At 43.4% G+C, this 19,439-nt stretch overlaps 1 protein-coding gene across 1 annotated transcript in view; it reads left to right on the top strand.

The window, feature by feature from the left end:
• The window catches only part of LOC124012914 (neurexophilin-1-like), a 49,336-nt gene extending 34,915 nt beyond the window's left edge, over window positions 1-14,421 (top strand). Inside the window, exon 2 of the mRNA XM_046326969.1 lies at window positions 12,164-14,421. Within this exon, the coding sequence (XP_046182925.1) occupies window positions 12,164-12,919 (756 nt within the window). The 3' untranslated portion in view covers window positions 12,920-14,421. The remainder of the gene's footprint in view (window positions 1-12,163) is intronic.
• Window positions 14,422-19,439: the final 5,018 nt, after the last annotated feature.

The following is a 19,439-nucleotide window of genomic DNA, read 5'->3' as shown; positions in this document are numbered from 1 at the left end:
AACCTAGGGTTAATAACCCACCTTGCTACTCCGGGCAGCCCACTGAGTGCCGCTCCTTTCTCACGCAGTGTGAGATTGTGTTCTCTCTCCAACCCAACACATACTCTAGAGAGAGAGCTCGGGTTGCTTACGTCATTTCACTCCTTACTGGCCGGGCTCGAGAATGGGGCACAGTTATCTGGGAGGCAAGGGCTGATTGCTCTAACAAGTTCCAGAACTTTAAAGAGGAGATGATTCGGGTTTTTGACCGTTCAGTTTTTGGTAGGGAGGCTTCTAGGGCCCTGGCTTCCTTATGCCAAGGTGAACGGTCCATAACGGATTATTCTATTGAGTTTCGCACTCTTGCTGCCTCTAGTGAGTGGAACGAGCCGGCGCTGCTCGCTCGTTTTCTGGAGGGACTCCACGCAGTGGTTAAGGATGAGATTCTCTCCCGGGAGGTTCCTTCAGATGTGGACTCTTTGATTGCTCTCGCCATCCGCATAGAACGACGGGTAGATCTTCGTCACCGGGCTCGTGGAAGAGAGCTCGCATCAACGGTGTTTCCCTGCTCCGCATCGCAACCATCTCCTCCTCTGGCTCAGAGTCTGAGCCCATGCAGCTGGGAGGGATTCGCATCTCGACTAAGGAGAGGGAACGGAGGATCACCAACCGCCTGTGCCTCTATTGCGGAGTTGCTGGACATTTTGTTAATTCATGTCCAGTAAAAGCCAGAGCTCATCTGTAAGCGGAGGGCTACAGGTGAGCGCAACTACTCAAGTCTCTCCATCAAGATCCTGTACTACTTTGTCGGTCCATCTACGCTGGACCGGTTCGGGTGCTACATGTAGTGCCTTGATAGACTCTGGGGCTGAGGGTTGTTTCATGGACGAAGCATGGGTTCGGAAACATGACATTCCTTTCAGAGAGTTAGAGAAGCCTACGCCCATGTTCGCCTTAGATGGTAGTCATCTTCCCAGTATCAGATTTGAGACACTACCTTTAACCCTCACAGTATCTGGTAACCACAGTGAGACTATTTCTTTTTGATTTTTCGTTCACCGTTTACACCTGTTGTTTTGGGTCATCCCTGGCTAGTATGTCATAATCCTTCTATTAATTGGTCTAGTAATTCTATCCTATCCTGGAACGTTTCTTGTCATGTGAAGTGTTTAATGTCTGCCATCCCTCCCGTTTCTTCTGTCCCTACTTCTCAGGAGGAACCTGGCGATTTGACAGGAGTGCCGGAGGAATATCATGATCTGCGCACGGTCTTCAGTCGGTCCCGAGCCAACTCCCTTCCTCCTCACCGGTCGTATGATTGTAGTATTGATCTCCTTCCGGGGACCACTCCTCCTCGGGGTAGACTATACTCTCTGTCGGCTCCCGAACGTAAGGCTCTCGAGGATTATTTGTCTGTGTCTCTTGACGCCGGTACCATAGTGCCTTCTTCCTCTCCGGCCGGGGCGGGGTTCTTTTTGTTAAGAAGAAGGACGGTACTCTGCGCCCTGCGTGGATTATCGAGGGCTGAATGACATAACGGTTAAGAATCGTTATCCGCTTCCCCTTATGTCATCAGCCTTCGAGATTCTGCAGGGAGCCAGGTGCTTTACTAAGTTGGACCTTCGTAACGCTTACCATCTCGTGCGCATCAGAGAGGGGGACGAGTGGAAAACGGCGTTTAACACTCCGTTAGGGCATTTTGAGTACCGGGTTCTGCCGTTTGGTCTCGCCAATGCGCCAGCTGTTTTTCAGGCATTAGTTAATGATGTTCTGAGAGACATGCTGAACATCTTTGTTTTTGTCTATCTTGACGATATCCTGATTTTTTCTCCGTCACTCGAGATTCATGTTCAGCACGTTCGACGTGTTCTACAGCGCCTTTTAGAGAATTGTCTCTACGTAAAGTCTGAGAAGTGCTCTTTTCATGTCTCCTCCGTTACTTTTCTCGGTTCCGTTATTTCCGCTGAAGGCATTCAGATGGATTCCGCTAAGGTCCAAGCTGTCAGTGATTGGCCCGTTCCAAGGTCACGTGTCGAGTTGCAGCGCTTTTTAGGTTTCGCTAATTTCTATCGGCGTTTCATTCGTAATTTCGGTCAAGTTGCTGCCCCTCTCACAGCTCTTACTTCTGTCAAGACGTGTTTTAAGTGGTCCGGTTCCGCCCAGGGAGCTTTTGATCTTCTAAAAGAACGTTTTACGTCCGCTCCTATCCTCGTTACTCCTGACGTCACTAGACAATTCATTGTCGAGGTTGACGCTTCAGAGGTAGGCGTGGGAGCCATTCTATCCCAGCGCTTCCAGTCTGACGATAAGGTTCATCCTTGCGCTTATTTTTCTCATCGCCTGTCGCCATCTGAGCGCAACTATGATGTGGGTAACCGTGAACTGCTCGCCATCCGCTTAGCCCTAGGCGAATGGCGACAGTGGTTGGAGGGGGCGACCGTTCCTTTTGTCGTTTGGACAGACCATAAGAACCTTGAGTACATCCGTTCTGCCAAACGACTTAATGCCCGTCAAGCTCGTTGGGCGTTGTTTTTCGCTCGTTTCGAGTTTGTGATTTCTTACCGTCCGGGTAGCAAGAACACCAAGCCTGATGCCTTATCCCGTCTGTTTAGTTCTTCTGTGGCTTCTACTGATCCCGAGGGGATTCTTCCTTATGGGCGTGTTGTCGGGTTAACAGTCTGGGGAATTGAAAGACAGGTTAAGCAAGCACTCACGCACACTGCGTCGCCGCGCGCTTGTCCTAGTAACCTCCTTTTCGTTCCTGTTTCCACTCGTCTGGCTGTTCTTCAGTGGGCTCACTCTGCCAAGTTAGCTGGTCATCCCGGTGTTCGAGGCACTCTTGCGTCTATTCGCCAGCGCTTTTGGTGGCCGACTCAGGAGCGTGACACGCGCCGTTTCGTGGCTGCTTGTTCGGACTGCGCGCAGACTAAGTCGGGTAACTCTCCTCCTGCCGGTCGTCTCAGACCGCTCCCCATTCCTTCTCGACCATGGTCTCACATCGCCCTAGACTTCATTACCGGTCTGCCTTTGTCTGCGGGGAAGACTGTGATTCTTACGGTTGTCGATAGGTTCTCTAAGGCGGCACATTTCATTCCCCTCGCTAAACTTCCTTCCGCTAAGGAGACGGCACAAATCATTATCGAGAATGTATTCAGAATTCATGGCCTCCCGTTAGACGCCGTTTCAGACAGAGGCCCGCAATTCACGTCACAGTTTTGGAGGGAGTTCTGTCGTTTGATTGGTGCGTCCGTCAGTCTCTCTTCCGGGTTTCATCCCCAGTCTAACGGTCAAGCAGAGAGGGCCAATCAGACGATTGGTCGCATACTACGCAGCCTTTCTTTCAGAAACCCTGCGTCTTGGGCAGAACAGCTCCCCTGGGCAGAATACGCTCACAATTCGCTTCCTTCGTCTGCTACCGGGTTATCTCCGTTTCAGAGTAGTCTGGGTTACCAGCCTCCTCTGTTCTCATCCCAGCTTGCCGAGTCCAGCGTTCCCTCCGCTCAAGCGTTTGTCCAACGTTGTGAGCGCACCTGGAGGAGGGTGAGGTCTGCACTTTGCCGTTACAGGGCACAGACTGTGAGAGCCGCCAATAAACGCAGGATTAAGAGTCCAAGGTATTGTTGCGGCCAGAGAGTGTGGCTTTCCACTCGCAACCTTCCTCTTACGACAGCTTCTCGTAAGTTGACTCCGCGGTTCATTGGTCCGTTCCGTGTCTCCCAGGTCGTCAATCCTGTCGCTGTGCGACTGCTTCTTCCGCGACATCTTCGTCGCGTCCATCCTGTCTTCCATGTCTCCTGTGTCAAGCCCTTTCTTCGCACCCCGTTCGTCTTCCCTCCCCCCTCCCGTCCTTGTCGAGAGCGCACCTATTTACAAGGTACATAAGATCATGGACATGCGTTCTCGGGGACGGGGTCACCAATACTTAGTGGATTGGGAGGGTTACGGTCCTGAGGAGAGGAGTTGGGTTCCGTCTCGGGACGTGCTGGACCGTTCACTCATTGATGATTTCCTCCGTTGCCGCCAGGATTCCTCCTCGAGTGCGCCAGGAGGCGCTCGGTGAGTGGGGGGTACTGTCATGTTTTGTCATTTATTATCTTGTCTTGTCCCTGTGCTTCCCATTCTATTCGTTTCCCTCTGCTGGTCTTATTAGGTTCTTTCCCTCTTTCTATCCCTCTCTCTCCCCTCCCTCTCTCACTCTCTCGCTCTCTCTTCTCTCTATCGTTCCGTTCCTGCTCCCAGCTGTTCCTATTCCCCTAATCAATCATTTAGTCTTCCCACACCTGTTCCCGATCCTTTCCCCTGATTAGAGTCCCTATTTCTTCCTTTGTGTTCCGTTCCTGTCCTGTCGGTTCCTTGTCTAGAATTCACCGTGCTGTGTTTGTGTATCGCCCTGTCGTGTCGTGTTTTCCTCAGATGCTGCGTGGTGAGCAGGTGTCTGAGTCTGTCTGGTTCAAGTGCCTTCCCGAGGCAACCTGCTGTTCACCTGCTGTTCAAGATCGAGTCTCCAGTTTTGTCCTCGTCATTTCGAGTGAAAGTTGTGTTTTTTGTTTGTATTTACTTTACTGGATTAAAGACTCTGTTTTCGCCAAGTCGCTTTTGGGTCCTCTTTCACCTGCATGACACATACAAGACTGCAAAGGATGTAGCTAGCTATAAGTATTGTCTGGTAAATGGCCTGTTTCTTGTTAGTTACAGCTGGTCAGTCAATACTAAAGGAGGATTCTATACTCTCTCTGATAATGCTTTACTCAATTGGAGGTTAACTATATGTATTTGCAGGGTCACTCCTCCACTGTCCTCCCTCCTTCTCTCTCCTTATAGAACTGTCAAATGTCCCTTTCTTTCTGTCCTCTTTCTCCCTCGTCTTTCATAAGGGCTCTTTTCATTCAACACATTACAGTTTGCCGGCCTTCATTCTCCCTCCAGAATTACATCTCAGGAAAAGCTTTGCAGTTCCTTTACCATGGATATGATTGGACATTTTCAATAGGAGCTAAGTAGAACGTAGGAAGCTCATCTCTTCTCCAATCTTTTATCTACTGTCTTTTGCAAACGTAGACTAAATTAGATTTTCTGTAGGTGGTTGTTTTTTTCCAGTCTAAAATGGGTTGTGGGAAATATGAACCATATAATTGTATTGTATGGTTTCATTATGGTTTACAGATGTAGGATCTTCATTTGATCACTCTTTTGCTGCTGAGAATGTGTTGTGCATTCAGAAATGCTTCTAAAGTTTGCATTTCCACTTTAAAATGTCAGACCTGATTTGCCCTAATGAAAAATGTATCAAAAATGTCCATTATTTATAATCTACATAATAATTCACATCTCCTGTTGCTGCAGGGTTATTTTACAGCTGTAGCAAACTGGCTCAAATTAAGACCCTACATCTGTATGTTAAGTATGAGTAATACCTTCACTTTTCTGGCAGACTTATCTTTAGTATGACACCTTTATGGTATAATGCCATGTTGAAGTGTGAAACTCTTTGCTGTGCTACAGTGAATTGTCAGCTAATGAACTTTAGGCCTGGTGAAACCTACTAATCAGTATTAAGATGTGTCAATAATAATTATAATTGCTAAATTGGCGTATCGTTTTAATTATTCAATGTTGTTAGTTTACTTTAATAAGATCATATACCTTCACGCTCATCATTAACCTGCTCATCCTAAATGTATGTCATGGAGGGATGTATTTATTTTGCCATTACGTAGGTGGACCTAAGCTCTGTTGCCCTCCACATAAAATCATTTAGTTTCAATTGAAGATATTGTTAAGAGGCTCTGGATGCTGATTTTATTTTTTTATTTTTTGGGGGGGGGGTGCCCCCTCCTGTACAGTAGTCTAGGGAAACTAAGAACAGAGACTGACATGTTGTCACCCATATCTGTTGTGTTTGCGTTAAGTCTTAGACCATGTCTCCATTTGTTTAAGCATATCAATATGGTACTTAGACTATAATTAGCCACACAATCAATGTTCTCTTTATTTGAATATATAGCATCTTATCACTGTAATGCCGTTTCATAATCTGTAGATAAAAACAGTATTCCATCACTAAACAGTAAGTATTGGTTTAACAGCCTCATGAGCTATAGATTACTGTTAATGTTCACAATGTAAAGGGTCTGTATGTCTTTAGACTGGGTCCGTTGTAACTATTCACAATGCATCAATGTTGTTTTGATGGAGGAGTTTGGACTGTGCTGCTTCCTTTTGGTGTTCTCTGTTCGCTATTAGTTGAAGCAGAACTTCAACTCCATCAAGTCTTCTAGACTTCCTCTGAATCAGCAGCCTATTCCCTTTATAGTGTAATACTTTTGACCAGAGCTCACCTGCATATAGGGAATAGGGTGCTATTTCAGAATCACCACTGAATTATGTCTAAGGGGACTTTGTCAGGTCATTGGTGACACCTGTCCACTCATAGCTGAGTTGTGCTAGTTATCAGGTAGCTGAGTTGGGATGGTTATCTGGTAGCAAGAGTTCTCTGCCTGCTTGTGTCAAATGGTGTTCTGCTACAGTGTGTGTGTGTGTGTGTGTGTGTGTGTGTGTGTGTGTGTGTGTGTGTGTGTGTGTGTGTGTGTGTGTGTGTGTGTGTGTGTGTGCGTGTGCGTGTGCGTGTGCGTGTGTGTGTGTGTGATATGGAGTTGGCCCCCCCTTTGCTGCTATAACAGCCTCCACTCTTCTGGTATGCTGGTCAATTAGGCCTGGCTCGCAGTCGGTGTTCCAATTCATCCTAAAGGTGTTCGATGGGGTTGAGGTCAGGGTTCTGTGCAGGCCAGTCAAGTTCTTCCACACTGTTCTCGATAAACCGTTTCTCTATGGACCTCGCATTGTGCAAAATCAAATCAAATCAAATTTTATTTGTCACATACACATGGTTAGCAGATGTTAATGGGAGTGTAGCGAAATGCTTGTGCTTCTAGTTCCGACAATGCAGTAATAACCAACAAGTAATCTAACTAACAATTCCAAAACTACTGTCTTATACACAGTGTAAGGGGATAAAGAATATGTACATAAGGATATATGAATGAGTGATGGTACAGAGCAGCATAGGCAAGATACAGTAGTTGGTATCGAGTACAGTATATACATATGAGATGAGTATGTAAACAAAGTGGCATAGTTAAAGTGGCTAGTGATACATGTATTACATAAGGATGCAGTAGATGATATAGAGTACAGTATATACGTATGCATATGAGATGAATAATGTAGCATATGTAACATTATATAAGGTAGCATTGTTTAAAGTGGCTAGTGATATATTTTACATCATTTCCCATCCATTGCCATTATTAATGTGGCTGGAGTTGAGTCAGTGTCAGTGTCAGTGTGTTGGCAGCAGCCACTCAATGTTAGTGGTGGCTGTTTAACAGTCTGATGGCCTTGAGATAGAAGCTGTTTTTCAGGGGCTTTGTCATGCTGAAACAGGAAAGGGTCTTCCCCAAACTGTTGCCACAAAGTTGGATGTACAGAATCGTCAAGAATATCATTGTGTGCTGTAGCGTTAAGATTTCCCTTCACTGGAACTAAGGGCCGTGCCCGAACCATGGAAAAACAGCCCCAGACCTTTATACCTCCTCCACCAACTTTACAGTTGGCACTATGTATTGGGGCAGGTAGCGTTCTTCTGGCATCCACCAAACCCAGATTCATCGATCGGACTGCCAGATGGTGAAGCGTGATTCATTACTCCAGAGAACACGTTGACTGTGCTCCAGTGTCCAATGGCGGCGAGCTTCACACCACTCCAGCCAATGCTTGGCATTGCGCATGGTGATCTTAGGCTTGTGTGCGGCGGCTCGGCCATGGAAACCCATTTTATGAAGCTCCCGACGAACACTTCTTGTGCTGACGTTGCTTCCAGAGGCATTTTGGAACTTGATAGTGAGTGTTGCAACCAAGGACAGACGATTTTTCGCACTCGGCGGTCCTGTTCTGTGAACTTGTGTGGCCTACCACTTCGCGGCTGAGCCGTTGTTGCTCCTAGACGTTTCCACTTCACAATAACAGCACTTAAAGTTGACCGGGGCAGGTCTAGCATGGCAGAAATTTGACGAACTGACTTGTTGGAAAGTCAATGAGCTCTTCAGTAAGGCCATTCTACTGCCAATGTTCGTCTATGGAGATTGCATGGCTGTGTGCTCGATTTTATACACCTGTCAGCAATGGGTGTCGCTGAAATAGCAGAATCCACTCATTTGAAAAGGTGTCCCTATTTTTTTGTATATATAGCGTAGGTTGTGATGGGAGTGTGTATGTGTGCGGTGTGGGCATTTGTGGGTTAACGTGTGTATACTCGTAGGCCATCATTGTCGACTGCTGTTCCGTTGTGTTATGACTTACATCCTGAACACACGGAGCTCGTACAGCCCCATCTGACCCAGCCATCTCCCTATACCTATAGCCTAGGCCCAGGGGAAGACATCTGTCTGAGTCTGGCCTGTAGTCAGTTGTGAGGCGCAGGCCTCTGCTGGCCAGAGTGCTGCCATGTTTACCAGATGCACCGCCTGTCCCCCCAGGTAAACTAACCATCTGGCAGCACTGAGCCTCAGCAGACACACTGGGACAGGGCACAAAGAATGCTGGAAAATGGAGTCAAACACATTGGCCCAAGGCCCAAAGCATGCTGGATGATGGAGTCAAAGAAACTGGCCGTGGGCCTGAAGCTTCATAGATCAACTTGTGTGTGTGTGTGTGTGTGTGTGTGTGTGTGTGTGTGTGTGTGTGTGTGTGTGTGTGTGTGTGTGTGTGTGTGTGTGTGTGTGTGTGTGTGTGTGTGTGTGTGTGTGTGTGTGTGTGTGTGTGTGTGTGTGTGTGTGTGTGTGTGTGTGTGTATGTGTGTGTGTGTGTGTATTGTACTTTGGCTGTGGCTGTGGCTGTCTATAAAGGACAATGGAGAAACAGTAAGTATGGATAAACATACACGCCATGCACATGTTTTAGATTACCATTAAATCATGCACATGTTTTAGAGTACCATGAAATCATGCACATGTTTTAGATTACCATGAAATTATGCACATGTTTTAGATTACTATGAAATAATGCACATGTTTGAGCGCAGTGCATTCGCAAAATACAGGACTCACTTAACATCAACTATTCTGCATGGAACAACATCAATTGGTTTTATCAATCTACTCTCTATACAGTATACATGTATTTTCCATATGCACTGTATCACCAGTTATAAGTCATTCATGATTACCATGTATAGGTCTTAAATCATACCCTCCCAACATGCCCTCAGTGTCTATACAAGACACTTCATTGCATACATACAGTACACCCTGAGGCATAAGTCACAGTCTCACTGGGCTATTAGCCCTGTTGTGTAGGCTAATCTTCATTCATATTATACCTCAATATTAAACTGGAAACATTACCAATGACTTAGACCAGATGGAATCTGCAGGGAAGATTTCTGATCAATACCTTTGTATTGTAATCTCATTATGTAATCAATGAAACTGTGTATGTAGAAGCAATATGTAGTTTAATGTGAAGGAATTCATTTGGTATTTGAAGCCTTCAGGGCTGAAGGATATTCTGCCTACTCAGGTTAGGTCTACCTAAGCCTGAAATAGAGATTGTAAAATGTCACCTGTAACTACTAGAGGTTGACCGATTATGATTTTTCAACGCTAAAACCGATACCGATTATTGGAGGACCAAAAAAGCTGATACTGATTTTTATTTATTTATTTGTAATAATGACAATTACAACAATACTGAATGAACACTTATTTTAAGTTAATATAATACATCAATAAAATCAACTTAGCCTCAAGTAAATAATGAAACATGTTCAATTTGGTTTAAATAATGCAAAAACAAAGTGTTGGAGAAGAAAGTAAAAGTGCAATATGTGCTATGTAAGAAAGCTAACGTTTCAGTTCCTTACTCAGAACATGAGAACATATGAAAGCTGGTAGTTCCTTTTAACATGAGTCTTCAATATTCCCAGGTAAGAAGTTTTAGGTTGTAGTTATTATAGGAATTATAGGACTATTTCTCTCTATACCATTTGTATTTCATTAACCTTTGACTATTAGATGTTCTTATAGGCACTTTAGTATTGCCAGTGTAACAGTATAGCTGTTATAACAGTATAACACAACGGCAACAGCCACCATTGAAGAAGCGTTACCCATGCAGAGCAAGGGGAACAACTACTAGAAGGCTCAGAGCGAGTGACATTTGAAACGCTATTAGCGTGCACTAACTAGCTAGACATTTCACTTCGGTTACACCAGCCTCATCTCGGGAGTTGATGGGCTTGAAGTCATAAACAGGGCAATGCTTGACGCACAACGAAGAGCTGCTGGAAAAACGCACGAAAGTGCTGTGTGATTGAATGTTTACGCGCCTGCTTCTGCCTACCACTGCTCAGTTAGATACTACTTGTATGCTTGTATGCTCAGTCAGATTATATGCAACGCAGGACACGCTAAATAATATCTAGTAATATCATCAATCATGTGTAGTTAACTAGTGATTATGATTGATTGTTTTTTATAAGATAAGTTTAATGCTAGCTAGAAACTTACCTTGGCTTACTGCATTCGCGTAACAGGCAGTCTCCTGTGGAGTGCAACAAGAGAGAGGCAGGTCGTTATTGCGTTGGATCCCCCGAGCTGTGAAAATCGTTGTTCTGCCCCTGAACAAGGCAGTTAACCCACCATTCCTAGGCCGTTATTGAAAATAAGAATGTGTTCATAACTGACTTGCCTAGTTAAATGAAGGTATAAAAATACATATATATATAAAATATATATAAAAATATGGATTTCCGATTGTTATAAAAACTTGAAATCGGCCCTAATTAATCGGCCATTCCGATTAATCGGTCGACCTCTAGTAACTACAGTAAAATACAGTCACTTGCAACTACAGTAAACTACAGCCCCCTGTAACTACAGTAATGAGTGGTTGTTTGCAGCATGATGAGGCTCATGTTAGGATGTCTTGTTTACCCTTCTGGCCATTGCTTACAGAAAGCTTCCTACAGAAATGATATTCATAATTACATACATCTACGTCTAACTAGGTTCAAATGGCTTTCAATCTGCAGTTCAAAATGCATACAAGGTAACTAAGGGATCTATTCAATCTGTAACAATGAAGCATTACACATTCCACAGTATAGATATTACGGTCATTTCCAAATGAGCTGACACATGCATGCACTCATATAAATTTGGAACGTTGTCTTTAAATTTCAATCAAGCTGTAAAGCTGAACTTCCGCGATGCGTTTTGAATAGAGCCCTCAATGTAATTATCTTTTTTATTTGTTCTCTTCTATTGGCACCCTATACGAACCATATAGGCATATTCTCCCCCTAAACAATGATATGCTTAAACCTGGCTATAGGGATCGCCCCTTAGTGCTGACACGGTCTGAGGAAGTCAATTCATGTCCAAAGGGCCAACTGATTGGTAGCGAAACCTTATTTTCTATGTATCGATCCCAGAGGGCCTCGGCCCATGAAATGCAAAAATCTCTGGGCAAGACAGATCTGCTGTCATGTCTTACAGTACAAATCAGCCAATCAATGTCACTCCCCTCCGCCGGGGCCTGTATGAACCTAATTCCAGTCATCGTGGCTAAATGGTGAAAACCTGGGGGTTCATCAATCATCAATCCAAGCAGCGCTTTGTGCTTAATAGTCTGGTCTTTACTGAATAGCCACTGCATTTATCTGGGGGAGCCAAGTGGAAATCCCTTCTACCATCTGCGAGGAAGAGAGAGAGAGAGAGAGAGAGAGAGAGAGAGAGAGAGAGAGAGAGAGAGAGAGAGAGAGAGAGAGAGAGAGAGAGAGAGAGAGAGAGAGAGAGAGAGAGAGGGGAAAACAATGTCTAAAATACTTTGATCGCTGTGTTGTGTCTCTCACACATTCTATTTCCCAAATGGGGGCTGTCTGCTAACACGTTTCGAAATTGAAGCTCGCTGAAAGATGGATTACCGGTATCTCTCCTGTCCTCTCCCCACTTCAGAGTCCATTTTGTCTGTTTTGTAGAAAGCTGCGTGTAGTGCCTGAATGTGAAGTCATTTTTTGCTGAAGTGTCTCTTTGCCTGTTTGATTGTCTCAAGTACTACCGTATCGCCTATAACAGTATGACATACCAGTTAGTGAAACGGATCTCCTCTTCTCTCTCTGTTTCAGGTGACAAGTGTTCATGCTTCCAAGGCGGACCTCCTCAAGTCGGGCAGCCCCAAGTCGACGTTAAAACACATATGGACAGAAAGCAGCAAGGACCTGTCAATCAGCAGGTTGTTGTCACAGACTCTCCATGGCAAAGAGAACACCACGGCCCTGGACCTGCGCTACGACACCCCGGAGCCCTACTCCGAGCAGGACCTCTGGGACTGGCTGAGGAACTCTACTGACCTCCAGGATTCTAGAGCAAGAGCTAAGCGGCGGCCTATGGTCAAGACAGGCAAGTTCAAGAAGATGTTCGGTTGGGGAGACTTCCACTCCAACATTAAGACGGTCAAGCTCAACCTCCTCATCACCGGGAAGATCGTGGATCACGGCAACGGAACCTTCAGCGTCTACTTCAGACACAACTCCACAGGCCAGGGCAACGTATCTGTGAGTCTCGTCCCACCAACCAAGGTCGTGGAGTTCGACGTGGCGGCCCAGCAGTCCGTGATTGACGCCAAGGACTCCAAGTCCTTCAACTGCCGCATAGAGTACGAAAAGGTGGAGAAGGGTGCCAGGAACACGCTGTGTAACTTCGACCCCTCCAAGACGTGTTACCAGGAGCAGACTCAGAGCCACGTCTCCTGGCTCTGTTCCAAGCCCTTTAAAGTCATCTGCATCTACATCTCCTTCTACAGCACTGACTACAAGCTGGTGCAGAAAGTCTGTCCAGACTACAACTACCACAGTGACACTCCCTACTTCCCCTCTGGCTGACCACTCCCACAACAACAATCCCAATGTGAAGGACCAGTAAGTTACAAAGCGGGGCTTCTTCTTCTTTTTCCCCGCCCAGAGAAATATATGTTAGCTGTACTGTTCTGAAAATAAAAGAATGTGTAAAATGAATTGATTATCTATTTATGAAATTAAGACAATAGAGAAAGTAAAGACTTATGGGGCATTATTATTTTGTCTTTCAAGTGTTGTGCAAAACCATTATTATTATAAATATAATAATTATTATATTAATATTATTAGCATACAAATACTATGACTAAACAATAATATTGATTATAATTCATTTGTTTTATAGATTTCATACCTTTTTTCATCAGTGATTTCATAGATGCATCATGTGTACATATTTGGGGTTGATAGTTCCATTTGTAACTAAGTAAAATCAGAATTTCAAATAAGTCTTATTAGTTTGTAACAACTTGTTAAAGTTATCAATATGTTATATTCATTTTCTTGGTCCAGTTTGATTCTAGGTGCTTTAATTTTCTCCTTTTAGTAGCTCTTACTTTGCTCCTCAGGGCCACCATACTTTCTGTATGACAGTTCAGTTCTGTGAGCTACCAATTGGATGGCAGCATACATGATCCTATGTTTTGTTTGCACCTGCAATACTCTTCATTCATAGCAGCTCAATTCCGCTCTCTCAGAAATAACAGTCCAGACTCCTACCCTTGAAGGTCTACAAGATCCCCACACATTTCCAAATCCTTTGACCCCACAGTCGAGAGAGCTGAGGAAGAGGAGAGTGTCAGTGTGCAATCCATGTAGGTGGTCTTACCTAGCACGGACAGGATTCTCCCGCAGGCATGTTTTATTAACAAAAATACAAATAAATGCATTTTACATGTTCAGGAATGATGCTGTTCAATCTTCAGCTTGTCCCTGTATAACTCCTGGCTCAGATTATTATTGGCAAATCACAGCCTTATTAGGTTTATTGTTCATATTCAGTTGTGATTGATTGGGGGGCTTTGCTCATTGTCATTGACTTAATAAAAATTGTAATGTAATGAATTCTATATCTTAGAGAGCCTAATTTGTATGAATGGTTTGTATTGTACATAGTTTATCCTGAATTGAGCTGCGTCTGTATATGCCCACATAAAGCTGTCTACCCCTTCCCACAATCTCTCTCTCGCTCTCTCTCTCTCTCTCTCTCTCTCTCTCTCTCTCTCTCTCTCTCTCTCTCTCTCTCTCTCTCTCTCTCTCTCTCTCTCTCTCTCTCTCTCTCTCTCTCTCTCTCTCTCTCTCTCTCTCTCTCTCTCTCTCTCTCTCTCTCTCTCTCTCTCTCTCGCTCTCTCTCTCTCTCTCTTGTGAATCCATGAAAACCGCAATCCTGTACATACGCTGTAGAACTGTCTAAATATATTACAAGTATTCATCAAATGTATGGCTTTTATTTCTGGGGGAAGGATGGGATGGAGGTGTACATATGAATAAAAATCCTGTATGTTTTATCAGTTGAATGTTCTTGCATGTGAGTTCTTTATATGCGCGTCTCACTGATTATTATAATGGTAGGACTTGAAGGTCAATAAATGTTAAGGATCTGCATTGCCAGACATTTAAGCATGTACAGTGAATATTCTCAATGAGTGTTCCAACGCATTGTACCTAATAGTCTACAGTATACATTTAATATATCAAGAGTATCCCAATAGTGTACATCAGTATTCACACGTCTTTCTCCAAAAATACAGATCAATCTGTTGACCCACCATACCTTTTTGTGCATTTAGATCCCTGAACTTCTTAGACTTGGGCCTTTGATGTTGCTGATCAAGACAGGAATCAAACTTCTTCCAACTTCATCGAAACAAAACTGATCACACCATCCAAATTCACTCCAGGACCAATCAAAAACACATACATTACATATACAGTAAGCTCTTTACTTCCTGAGTTTGATCATCATTACTTCCAAGAATCACTCTGATCTCATACCAACCATACCATGTTTCCCTCATAGTCTACAGAGAGAAGTAGTGTTCCAGTCCCTAGAAGAGGCATGGAGGAGATTGAGAGTAAGTGCCGTTTGGAGTCAATAGCAGATAGCAGCGTCTGTTGTGGGACGACTCAGTGCAGTGGCACCTGCCATGGAAGCCTCGTAGTCGGCAGTTAGGATCAGCACTCGGCTTTACAGCGATTAGAACCCTCTGGGGGTGAAATCCGCTCCTCGCTAGGTTTAGCTGGCTCACAATTTATTAGTAATTAAAGTGTGTGCCAGGTTTGTGTGTTCATCGGCTGTCTGTGGGGTGCTTTTACAGCCGGCCTCATTAAGTAGTAGGCTTCCTAAAGCAAAGCACTGAATGCTTCACTTTTAATAAGTCTACTGGGATTCACTCTAATGTGTGATATAGGCATACATTTAGAACGTATACACTCAAACATACTGTATTAGAGATAAATTGCTCCACAAGGAATAGTATGTCTAGAAATGTATGTATACAGCCGGTATCTTCATCGGCAAAGTCATGTGGGCTAAATACCAAAGCAATTTACATACTTATCTCAGTTCAGATTAGTTTCAGATTGGACCAGATCAATCGAGACAATATTAACGTGGCCATTATATCTATTTAGTGACAGACTCAAAGCAACACACAATTTGATGATCAGGGATGGGCTGTTGGTCATACACATACACAAATGTCAGTAGAATAAGTTCTTGCACAATAAGTTACCAGTAAGTTATACTATTCATTGACCAACGCTGGGTTTATAGTCAGTCTCTGTGTTATCTGGGATTTCATAACGAATCGTAATGTCCTTAATCAATTTGCTTCAATGTGCAACAACAACATGTCTCCCCATGGCCCATGCTGTCTAGTTGGAGTGAAAACTGCATTTTTCCCTCCGGTGAGAGGGAACACTTCAATATCTCTATAACCCCCAGCAGAATCGTAATGAAGAGACAGAATAACCAAGTAGACTATTCATTTAATGATGTCTTTCTGTGTGACACTCCGTCAGCCAAAGCTGCTCCCTAACCTCCCTCTTCATTCACAGGCAGGCAGATGTATCATAAGCATTTCATTGAAGCGTTACTCAATACAGGTTAGGATGATGAATGTCTTTAATACCTGCAGATCAGATTTAGAGCTTTGGAGATGGGATCGGCTTCCCCCTTGTTAGCAACACAGACAGGCTATTCCCATGAGAAGGCATATCTCAGGAATCAGGAAGTCTGAACAATGAGTTTGGGATCCTGCCCACATTAAGTCACACTCTGCCAATCCTATCCCCATCCCCATTCAGTCCCAGGACGCATCCTAAATAGCACCTTATTCCCTAAATATTGCACTATTTTTGACAAAACCCTATTGTCCCTGATCAAAAGTAGTGCACTACATAGGGAATAAGGTGCTATTTTGGACACAGACCCAGTCTCATCCAGCCCTGAACATTTTTCCCTAAACAGAAATTCTTCCTTTAATCAAAATCGGAGTGGAAAAAGGACCTTGCGTGCCTCTGGGATATTTTTCCATTAACCATTTTGACACATGACTGACTGTGGGGGATTATTGGATTTTGAAGAACTATTAACAGCTGTACATTTGCATTTTAATACAGTTCTCCTCAACTACTAATGCAATTTTGGTTCTTTAGCTTTGTGGCATCGCCTTGTTCCTGGAGCAATTCGGAGTTACAGCAGAAAGGCCCTCCGGCTTTAATCATTTTAATTGCCATGAAAAATTAGTTTCCATTAATCACTCCTGAATCTTCGCAACTGTGTTCCCCACCTGCCGCCATTACGGCTCACCTCCAAATTGTTGCTCATAATTTCCTGGAAAGTTTGGGATTGGACAATGGTGGTGGCTAAATTGCCACTCTGAATTTTAAATGGCAAACGGTGCACTTCAGGACACTTCCTCCCTCATAGACTTTTGTTCTGCAGGACTTTTTCCCAGGACTGAAACATCCTCAGGATATTTCCACTCAGAACAGATAAGACAGTAAAGTTTACACTTGACTATATAGTAAGTGTTACTTAGTTGATCTCATTTATCAGTTCAGGTAAAATTGCCCCAAAACTAATTTGCCAATTACTAACAAAAGACATAAACTCACTCACATTATGTTAAACCTAAATGTGTATTACTTTGTTTCCATTTCACTTCCTATTGGTCACCAATGAGTCATTGTCCATTTTGACCTTTGGAAGTACTCACAGATCATCCGTTGGAGTTTTTGCAGATGTCTGTGCCCTGAAGTCTCTCTATGTTCTCTTATACTTGGTATTCAGGCCTCTCATATTCAAGCCTTTGGTTTGAGCACAGTGAAGAAGAGGAAGATAACTACTTGACCCCTGTCAGAAGAGAAAGAAACTAACCTTTTGTCTGAAAGCATCATCTGGAGCAACTGCCATTTCCACCCCTGTTATTTCCCACGTACTACGGGGAAGGCAGTAGAAGGCATTATGCATTTCTCATAGGAGCAGCAATTAAAAATACATTTTCCGTGACATTTTCATGTGGAGATTGAAGTGAGATTCAAAGTTCTGGTTCGTAGGTGTAATGTTGAGCACAGAACGATGCCTGCCAGACAGTGGATGGTTTGTAATGATATATCGGTTCTTCAAAGTTGTCAGAATTTATTTCAGACATCTGTTTACTTTAAATGTGATTACAATTCATACTAAGTAGTAGTTTACATATAATCTAAGCAGCAGATTTATAAAAAAACTTCTTTTTTTAAAGTAGAACTTCTACAGTTACTTTATTTGGATTTTGTGAGAAATAATATAGTCAACTTTTTCTGTCTTGAGGCAATCGTTGTAGCTTGGCTAACTTTCTCTAACTCTTCCCTCCCACCACTACCTCAACTCCATCCCTTCCTTCTGTCCTCCCTCCCTTAATCCATTAAAACTAAATTACTTAACTCTAAGTCACAGAGAGATAAAGGTTCCCCTCGCACTTAACAAGAAACATTTCCCAGGGGGAGCCAGAGTGCTCGACTTCCAGAGTGTGACTCTTTCTTAACCGTTGTTTGTTATTCTTATTAAAAGTTCAAAAACACCATCAAAAAATGTGTTAATGAATACTGATTGTGTCTGAAAGAGAGCGCACAGCCTCGGGGCTTTGGAAGGAAGGTTGTCTGATTAAACCTTATAGTATTTTAATCTTGTTTAGATAAATAAAGTACCTGGGTATGTACACACCCCTTATTTGCCTCATCCACCTCATCCCCCTATAGACTTCCTCATCTTTCAACCTTTTCTGAATTTAATCAGAAATTCGCCTTTAAAAACAAAACCCGACATCTTGAGTCTCGACTAGCCTACAATGCTGCAAACACAGATAGCCCCTGAACCAACTCAACTCTGGGATGAAATTTAAAAAATGTAAAAAATCAGAGATATTTTACATTTGATTTCGGATTTCAACTAAATGGGAATATCTGAGTGAGTTAAGCCTTGAGGTCATTACTCTGCGTCATTGGATCCGGTATAGGCAGATTAAAAAGTGTTAGCTCATTTGTCTCTCCATCTCCATCTCTCTCTCTCTCTCTCTCTCTCTCTCTCTCTCTCTCTCTCTCTCTCTCTCTCTCTCTCTCTCTCTCTCTCTCTCTCTCTCTCTCTCTCTCTCTCTCTCTCTCTCTCTCTCTCTCTCTCTCTCTCCCCATCTCTATGGGTTCTATTTACCAGGGTTAATGGAGGATGGAGGGCCATTTCGTGGGACGTCAATATAGCCTGAGGGTTATGCTACAATGTTAATTATATGGTAGATGATATATACATATTAGAGAGATATTTATGTACCATTTTTGAATTATTCCCCTGTCGTGGAAATCCTTACATTTCCTTTACACCCCTGTGGACGTGTTAATGTGTGTACTATTAAAACTGTACAGTTAATATTATATAAAGATGTATGATGTATATTACCCTGATGTATATTGCCATATAATCTACGTATATTAATGTATTCAGTTATACGCCTAGGGCTATAACATCAGTAAAACTAAAACAATATGACATTTGAATGTATTGATGCATGATAATCATGACAATGGTGTAACTGAACCAAGGGCCAGGTTCAATCCGATTGCATTTTGTCCACTATGCAAGTTTGAAGGGCAATGTTCCTGTATTAGTGAAAAACAGATTTTTATGGTAAAAGCTGCATATGTCGGCTCAATCGGAAATTGCATTTAAATGCCAATCGCGGTATAACTCGGATCTTCCACCATCCGGATTGAACCTAGGCCCAATGACATGACACAGAGCAATATCCTTGGTCATAAATACACTGAGTATACCAAACATTAGGAACACCTTCCTAAAGTGACCAATAAATGTGATTTGGTTTGATAAACACAATCCATGTCTCAATTGTCTCAAGGCTTAAAAATATATGTTTAACCTGTCTCCTCCCCTTCATCTACACTGATTGAAGTAGATTTAACAAGTGACATTAATAAGGGATCATAGCTTTCACCTGAATTCACCTGGTCAGGCTATGTCATGGAAAGAGCAGTCATTCTTAATGTTTTG

This window comes from Oncorhynchus gorbuscha, linkage group LG24 (genome assembly GCF_021184085.1).
Source record: "Oncorhynchus gorbuscha isolate QuinsamMale2020 ecotype Even-year linkage group LG24, OgorEven_v1.0, whole genome shotgun sequence".
NCBI lineage: Eukaryota > Metazoa > Chordata > Actinopteri > Salmoniformes > Salmonidae > Oncorhynchus > Oncorhynchus gorbuscha.
The sequence above is the reverse complement of the archived record's forward strand: the minus strand, read 5'-3'. Positions and strand labels throughout refer to the sequence as shown.